The 9,346-nt window shown below is 44.4% G+C and overlaps 1 protein-coding gene across 1 annotated transcript; it reads right to left on the reverse strand.

Annotated features, from left to right (window-relative positions):
* Nucleotides 1-376: 376 nt before the first annotated feature.
* On the reverse strand, nt 377-7,173 carry pnpla4 (patatin-like phospholipase domain containing 4). Its single transcript, XM_006802639.2, has 7 exons — nt 7,120-7,173; nt 6,536-6,724; nt 5,926-6,020; nt 4,081-4,216; nt 3,777-3,842; nt 1,765-1,917; nt 377-1,266 (listed from the first exon to the last, which is right to left on the reverse strand). Exons 2-7 carry the CDS (start codon nt 6,713-6,715, stop codon nt 1,135-1,137), a joined length of 762 nt encoding a protein of 253 aa, XP_006802702.2. The 5' UTR covers nt 6,716-6,724; nt 7,120-7,173; the 3' UTR covers nt 377-1,134.
* Between the last annotated feature and the right edge of the window lie 2,173 nt (nt 7,174-9,346).

Below are 9,346 nucleotides of genomic sequence, written 5' to 3' on the forward strand. Positions count from 1 at the left end.
CAAAATATAATTTTACATTAAATAAAAAAGTTTTAAACTTAATTAAAATAAAACATGTCTTAAATTAAAATAAGTAAACTGTCATGTTTATTGCTGCCAAAAACAAGTGAAACACATTTGGACAGTGAAGGAATGTCAGGATTCTTGCTCAGAAAAAGGATCAACATGAAGTCAGAGCACAAAAACCTTTTTGTAACAAAATATCAATTTCTGCTGTCCCTGTATCCATACATTATTAGCAAACAAAATATCACCATGCTACACAGTATCCATTTTCCCCCCCGCTCCTACTAAATAAGAGACGATAAGGGAGCGAAGACATCCCACCAGCCGGCTCAGGTCTGAGAGAATAATGACAGCGACGACAAGAACAATATTATTTGACATTCCTTTGTTTACTCGTTCAAATCACTCATTTTACAACAAACATCATTTAAAGGACATAAAAAACAGAAGTTTGTGGTTTTAAAGATCAGCAGAACTTCAGTGATCAAAAGCAGCGACAGCCCCATCACACTGCTGTTCACCACAAAGACTGTATAGAAAAGATGGAGATGCCACTGAGGGTTCCTGAATATTAAAGTCTGACAGCAAATCTCCTGATCCATGACTGTCCTCTGCAGTCTGTGCATGTGTGGAGCTGCTGCCTGGCTGAGTGCAGAGGCAGAGCAGCTCTCGCGCCATCAAGTCGCTCCTGAAGAAACCACACGGTGACCCAGCAGCAGTCAAACCTGCACAAACATCCAACACTTCAAAGACTCGAGCTGCCTCGTGTCCTGGGGGAGCCGCCAGCATCCACGAGGGCGGCACAAACCTTTCTGTGAAGCGGCTCGTGGATATCCGATATTTTTCGCTCTGCTTCAAGTCAAAAGAAATGAAATGATGATGATATGAGGACGTCTGTGTGATCAAAGTAATCTGAGTGATCACATCTTTCCAAACATGCACCAAGTCAAGAGGCTGAATCACTTCATCATCACTGCGTGCAAACATCGGTGCAGTTACTCGTGTCTGTTTCCTGTGTGAGCCAATAAAACCACCCAGGAAATCCGTACAAATACAGAAAATATTATGTTTATTCGTTCTTGGTAAAGACACTCCATGCTTCACACGCTCCGCTTGTCCATGTGACGCTCAGCCCATCCAGCCCTCTCTCTTTAAGAACTTCACGGCGTCCGTGAAACCTTCTTCACATAACGATCGCATGGCGCCGGCGGACGGAGGGAACAGAGCCTGATTCAGACGTTTGAGGTTCTCCACGGAAAACTGAGGAAGCCAATGGAAACACAGCATCACATCAACAGAGTCAGTGACACACGTGACACGCAGCCAATCACAGCTGCTGCACTTTGTGCTGTGAGCTGCATCAAATCACATTTACAGCTTCATCTTCTAATGAGATTAAAAGATTTCTGGTTCAGGCAGCACATCTACGATTACACAACTCTTTACCTTCATTATTAAAGTGATATCAAAGACTGATATCTGCACTGTGACCATGTGACCTGTCAGGTCTGATTGCACCTCCACATATCTGAATGTGACTCTTTTTCACAGCTGCAGCACTTTGGTTTCAGACTCTGGAAATTTGAAGCTGCTGAAGAAGCTGAACACAACCAGCAGGTCGGAGCACTGGGTGGTGGTGGTGGTGAGCTCCACGTGCACTAACAGGAAGTACTATTTATGGTAAAAAGCTGAAACGTGGAGAACAATCTGGGAGTTCAGGTTTCTCCTTACAGACCAATCAGATGCTCCGGTTCTCACCATTATGTTCATGTTGGCCAATCTGAGTTGAGTTTTGAACCGCCCCCTGTGGATCGGACACACATCCTGCCGTCCAGCAAAGGGTGACACTGTGATGGTTCGTCCCACGGGCAGGATGGGCAGGCTGTCCGTGAATCCTCCATCAATCCATCTCTACAGAAGACAAAGAGCCTGCTGGTCACACAACAAAAAGGTTTAAGCTGTTTAGACTTTCAATCATAAACATGCTAACAGGACTCTTTCCTCCTCAAAGCTCTTTACACCCATTCACCCATTCACAGTCTCATTCACAGTCTTTCATAGCCCAAGGACATGTGGAGCAGCCAGGGTGGAACCATCAACCTTCTGATTAGCAGATGACCTGCTTGACATGCTGAGCTACAAATACATAAATAATCCTGTCATTAAATACTTTGTAGACAAGCAAACCTGAACTTTCCTACAACCCAACCAGCACAGACACGTTCAAATCGAGTGCACGAAGCAGCCGGAGCAGAGAAAGCTGTCCGCTCTGACGTCCACGTGATGCCAGGTTACATCCATGTGAGAACAGCACTCGTGGATTTACAGCGAGTGGGTGTCGCGTGCCTCCTGCACCCTCACCTAAACCAAAGGAACAGGGTTTCCAGCAGTAAGAGCACATCTGAAGAGGACCTGTTATGTGCTATTTGAAGGAAAGGCCTCTATTAACTTCAGACGATGCATTGTCGTCCACAAGTCATGTGCAAAAGTGGCTCAAGACCAGAGATGGGCAGTAACGCTTTACTTGTAATGTGTTACTGTAATCCGATTACTTTTTTCAAGTAAGGGATTACTATTGCAAAAACAGTAATTAGATTACCGTTACTTTCCTGTAAGCACGCTGCGTTACTGCGTTACTAAAACCATGATTTTTTTTTGTGTCTCATGACAGTGACGTAAGCGAGTGCGACGTTCGTGACAACAGCTGTGTGCAGATCAACAATGGATCATATATCGAGTGCAGAGAGAGTATGAGCGTGCAGCGTTTAAAGCGTGGAAGTACTGACCTTACTTTGAGTTTGATTCCTTAAAAACATTAGCGTACAGCGAAAAAAAACCCTAAACGTCCAAGCAAGCATCGAGTGTACGCTGCCATGGGAATGTGAAACTCACAGAGAAGCTGCCGGATCCTTCCACCTGCACCAGGGTAAACCTCCGCCTACCCCACTCCTGCTTTACAGGTGAAAATAGAGCAACAGGACCGCTAGTCTTTGATTTTATTTGATTTCTGCTGTGTTTTACTTGCATTTATTGAAATAGGTTTAAATGTTAAACAAATTTCTTCCAGTCAGAGAATGTTGCATATAATTTAATGTTTGCTTGATGCATAAAGTTAAAAGATTAAAACTAATAAAACAAGTTTTAAAAAGAGACTTTTCCATTTGTTTACATTTTGTATGATGATTATGTAGAAAAAGTAGAATTGGGCTGAAAGATCTATCACTTTATCACCTATTCAGGTTGTAAATCGTGTTTTTAAAAAGTAACTAAGTAACTAATTACTTTTGAAAATAAGTAATCAGTAAAGTAATGGGATTACTTTTTGGGGGAAGTAATTAGTAATTAGTTACTGATTACTTTTTTCAAGTAACTTGACCAACATTGCTCAAGACACATTCAAATATTTTCTTCACCAGGCGTGTCGGCTCGTTGTAATAACACCTCAGGTATCATTCATAACCTCTTTCATGCCCACATGTTGTACATGAAGCTCATTGTAACCCTGGACTGTGACATCTGGCTGTTGTCTTTACTAGTAAAGAGCAGAGTTGACCAGGGCCGTGCAGAGGTTTAAAGGGGCGGGTGCTCAAGCCCCTCTAGCCCCCCCCTCTGCACGTGCCTGGAGTTGACATGTATCCCAGGTCAAGTATTCCTCAGACTCAATAATCTACTTTTGTATGTTTAACATTTTCTAGCACCGAACACTCTGAAGTCAGCAACGCATTCGATTTATCACAGTCTAGCATAATCCTCCCAGCATAAACCCTTACCTTTCCTCTGAGCTCTACTGGTTTGAGTCCAGCATAGACTGGGACAAAGCAGCTGGCTAACAGAACCTGGACAGGTACAAGAGGGGGACAGTTATCCAGGAGAAGCACTTCGTTCGGCAGCTCGTCGCTCAACATTTCGGTCACGAGGTGCGTGCAGTTAGGTAACAGCTCATATACAGCGTGATGTCATTATAGCAGTAAACTGAAGACTGGAGAGAAACAGGCTGTAAAACAATCATAAACATTTATGACCATGTTTGAAACTGAAAGACGGGACTATGTGTTTACAGAGAGGGCTGCGCACCTTTATGAGCTCCTCCCTGGAGGTGAACGTCGACACGTGGTGGTTCGTGCCGCTTCCTGAGTCTGTTATTGAGACGTAGAGGCGGTCAGTGGCCAGACTGTGAGCCTCTGTGGGGAGAATCTCTTCCATCCCCTCCCTGTGGGAAAATCCAGACACAGATGTTCATTTGTCGGAGCTTTAATGGAATCATCTCCACAGGGCATCGTAAACACTGTTTTACAGGAACCTGCGATTGTTAATCAAGCTATCAAGCACTCGCACTGACCGAAGCCTGCTGGCCTTCCTCACACATCAGCTCACTTCAAGCATAGATACTGACAAACTAACCAGCAGCAGCAGGTCGCCCCCCGCCTGTTTGCCTCTGTTTTCTGTCTCTATCACGAACTCTGTGCTCACACACTCAGCAGCAAATGAAAAATCATTAAATATTAAATATTTGATGAGTTTTAACAGCACACACACACCTGAGACTCTAAAGCTGGAAGAATTAGGAATACTGGGCCAAGATCAGCAGCTGAGAAGCTTTGACGTGCTGCATTCTTAGATGATCATTCAGTTTTTCACCTTTGTGTGCTTTCAGTTGCTACTGTGTTTGTCCTTCGAGACGTGAGACAGTTTCATCGTGGTCGTGATGGTTTCTGCGACTGCACTCGGGACACAAAGTTTTAGCAGTTTTCTGGACTGACTGAGCTTCAGTTCTTAAAGTAATGATGGGCTGTTGTTTCTCTTCACTCAGCTGATTGGTTCTTTTCATGATATGAATTCTTACAGTTGTTAAACAGGCCTGTCAGCTGTGCACCAACCTGACTGCTGCACAGCTGATGGTGCCAACTCCACAGGTGAACCCTGACAGGCTCACCTGTGAGGTGAAACATCATGAAGCTCACTGAGAGAAAGCCGAGTGTTTGCAGCGCTGTCAACACAGCAGAGGGCGTCTACTGTCAGGAACTAAATATATTAAATGTCTTCAGTTTATCTACAATGTAGAAAGTAGTAAAAATAATAAAAAACATTAAATGACAAAGTCCAGACTCCTGACAGCAGTGTATATAAATATAATAATAACAATAATAACAACAAACAAAAACTGCATTAAAACTAAACTGAAGCATGCAACCGCACAGTGGAAGCAAACTGGAACCAACCAAAGTGAAAACAAAGAGATGAAAATTAAAAAGCACATGATGATTCCTCTGATTAACAGACCTGCAGCTGAGTCTTTCTGACAAACGAGCTCACTGACAGAAAGCATGAGTCTTAAGAGTTCATGTTCTTCCACACAGTCCTGACGCTGACAGCATCCAGGCCAAACACGTCCTGCTCAGGCTCAATTCAGCCAAACAGGGAATTCTTCAGAAAGAACCAAACATCTTTGCACAGCTGCAGGCGACGGTGCTCCAGGGTTATGTGGACGACGTCGTTTGTTTAGTCCTGACATGAAGTGTGAACTGTGGGAATGTTTGAAACAGGCTCTTTAACCCGTGGATACTACCTGTGATTCATGCCTGTTGAATCTGAAGAGACCGACTGGTTTGGTAAAGGCAGTAGCTTTCTGACCTGATAATGGTGTACGGTACAGAAACACGAGGATCATAAAAGTAACTGCAAGTTAACCTCAGGGGATAATGAATCTGTCTATGTCACTGCTGCTGTGGCGTTAAACAAACACCTTCCACTGTGTGAGACCGAGCTATGACGCTGCAGCAGGTGGAAAATATCTCCAGTGTTTAAGCTGGTCATTGACCACCAACCAGTATTCACAGCAACAATGTTACAGCTCCATCAACACCTCCATCGTGTAACATTGTGCGGTGATTGTTGAGGAGACTTCTGCTAAGTAGTTACCGGAGTGTGAGCATAAAGTTGTATCCTGGTGTGACGGCCCCAAACCGCTGCTGCCTCACACTGTCAGCAAACCTGTACGTGAAGTCTTTGCAGTGCTGGAAGAAGGAAACAAACACCACGATGAAAGCACACTCAGATCATTCAGTCACTAGTGTAACAAAGTTCATTCACTCAGCTCAACACTCATAGATTCATTTTTCCTGGTGATTTATCTCAATACAATCAAAGTCTGAAATCTGCAGAACTGAGAACAGAGGATATACGAGCACAGTGCGCCTTTTAATAACATCTCACTCAATCGCTTGTTGTTCATCTAGATTCCTGAATTTACAGTTAATCACTCAGATCTGAGTTGCTATTTTATAGGATCGGCTGTTACAGCGTGCATCACTAAAACAGACACTTCTTCAAGTCTGTGACAGCAAGTATCCCTGAGCATCATTCACCCTGACAAAGTCTTTAGTCCCGTTCACACACATATAACAACTGCAGTACTAAAGAAGAAGAAACAAGAATCAGGAGAGAGAAACACTGATATAGTTTGTCTCCATTCTGCTCAGAGACCAGAGGGTTTCACTGACCCCACATACCCCTGGACTGTGCACCATACCTCCAACTTTTCAGGAGCTGTGATCATTACAGCAGCCACCAGTGCCCCAGCAGAAGCACCTGCACAGGCCCCGAGCGAGCCCAGCAGCTTGTGCCCGTGCCGGAGAAAGGCCTCCGTGGCACCCAAGTGATAGATCCCCAGGAAACCACACGCAGCAAAGGACAGATTCAGGACTGTCATCGTTAACACCTGCACACACATGCAAACATGACATGAGTCACACGTGGTGTTGTTGAGTCCAGGCGTGTGATTACTGCACATTTAGTGCGACATATATAAGCAGCAGGAATAAACCAAGAAGGCAGGAAATCTGACCCCTGCGCTCTGCTGCGAACATGACCGCATGAAAACACGTGTCCATTAGAAAGCCTCTTTTTCACTGCTCATCGCGTAGCGTCACCAAGCTCGTTACTGTGTATACTTCAGTTTTAGGGCCAAATGCTTATTTTACCGTCGTGATCGTATAACAGGACAGAAAAGCAAAGCTCGCTGAAAACACACACAAAAAGTGACGAAAGCACATTTTCTATAACACGGCTCTCGGTGGTTAACGCTGAAACCATCACTGTCAACATATTTAGTACCTTTTCTTGCAGAACCAGCCGTTCTGAACCTTTCTGTGTACACCGGAAGTAAACAAAGCCCCTGCTCCTGATTTCAAAATAAGACCAACCTCGCGATAACGCGGCTTCAACTCTGTGGATGGAGGGCCAGGAGTGACAAAATGAATTAATTAAATACATCAATAAATTATTAATTAAATGCGTCAATAATTAAAATTAAGATGTGAAACAAAAAAATAAATAATTTCTTAAATGTTTTAAATTAAACGAAGGGGCATTTAATTAATTATTGAAATATTTATTTAATCAATTAATTCCAATTTCTTGACAAATCTTGACAAACCGACCAGATATTTGAAGAATAAAACACTACATTCCCGGCTAGAAAAATATTCAAAGTATATTTGGTGACATACAAAAAGGGTATTTCAAAGTACAGTTCAGTTATTTCCACATGTCCATTGTTGGCACTGAGAAACACCCACTAAAAACATGGCCACCAGGAATGGTGTTGACTCCACCCCCTGACTTTGATGGGTGAGGCTGACAGATAGTGCCAAAATTTATTAAATAGATACATCATTAAATAATGATTTAAATCTGTTAATAAATAATTAAAATTTTAAATAAATAAATAATTAAATGTGTCAAAAATGTATTAATTAATTAATTGTTAATTAAATGTGTCATTAATCAAAAAAAATTGGAAATGAAAACATAAATAATTGATTACATGTTTTAAATAAAATGAATGGGCATTTAAATATTTATTGAAATATTAATTAACTTAATTAATTCCAGTTTTAATTATTTAATGAAACGTTTAATTAATTATTTAATGGCATATTTTTGTCACTCCTGGCCCTCCAAACTCAGGCACTAAACACATGCATTCGGCTCAGTTCAGTTTTTTTCTTTTCTTTGGCTACTGTAGAGAAGGTGATGGCTGTAGCTCAGGAGGTAGAGCAGGTCATCTGCTGATCAGAAGGTTGGTAGTTTGATTCCTGGCTCCCCCAGTCTTAACCCCCACGTGCTCTCTGATGCATCGGAGTATGAGAGTGTTCTGTCAAGGCTAGTGAAGCGGACTCAGGCGCAGACCACTAGTTCCTTCAAACAAAAGTGGATTTATTTACAGTGATTCCCACAGGTGCAATATATATACAAAGGTGTTCGGGAAAAGGGTCGGGGTTCGGGGTCCAGGAGTGACAGGGGAAGGAGTCCAGGGCGGGGGCTTTCCATACACAGACAACAGCTCCTCTCTTCACCACCACTCGTCTTGCACATGCTCAGTCACAGTTGCTCAGGGTCCAGGGGAGATCTACACACATATAGAGAGACAGTCAGCTTCCAGGTTCACAAGTACTCACGAGTTCAAATAACAGGTTTGCAGGGTGACTGACGCTGATGGCTCAACGATCCAGCGACGAGTAGAGCAGACTCGCCATCTTAAGTAGTACTCTAATTTGTAATCAGCGGCAGGTGCGCTGATCATCCCCAGGTGCGTGGGCCAGGGGCGGGAGCCCATACTGAGCTCCGCCCTGGCAGGAGAAAGAGAGAGGGAGAGGACGAGAGAGAAAGAGAGCAGAGGCAAGAGAGGAGAATAAAGAACACAAAACATAGCGCCTGACTGCTGTCAGCTGGCGAGGTGCGGGGACCATGACAGTACCCCCCCTCTCAACGGGAGCCTCCCGGCGACCCACCAGGCTTGTCCGGATGCAGGCGGTGGAACTCCCGGAGCATGGGCGTTTCCAGAACGGCCGCTCGCGGGACCCAGGAGCGATCCTCCACGCCATAGCCCTCCCAGTCAACCAGGTACTGACAGCCACGCCCCCGGCGCCGTGAGTCCATAATGCGAGTGATGGAGTAAGCTGGCAACCCGTCCACGAGCCGGGCGGGAGGAGGGGGCCTGGAAGGAGGGCACAGAGGACTGGACCGGACGGGTTTGATTTGTGAAACATGGAAGACATTATGGATTTTCATATTGCGAGGGAGTTTTAACTTCACAGAGACAGGGTTGACCAAGGCCGAGATTTCAAAAGGGCCGATGAAGTTGGGTGTAAGTTTTTTGGATTCGGTCCTGACAGGAACAAAGCGGGTAGAGAGCCACACCTTCTGGCCGACAGAGTATTCGGGTGCTGGGGTCCGGTGCCGGTCTGCGATGCGTTTGTTGTTCTCCTTCGTGCGTAGTAGGGCCGCCTGAGTTGCCCGCCAAACTCGTCGGCACCTGCGCAGATGAGCCTGGACGGAG

This window comes from Neolamprologus brichardi, chromosome 23, assembly GCF_056152115.1.
Source record: "Neolamprologus brichardi isolate AB-2024 chromosome 23, ASM5615211v1, whole genome shotgun sequence".
NCBI classification, from domain to species: Eukaryota; Metazoa; Chordata; class Actinopteri; order Cichliformes; family Cichlidae; genus Neolamprologus; species Neolamprologus brichardi.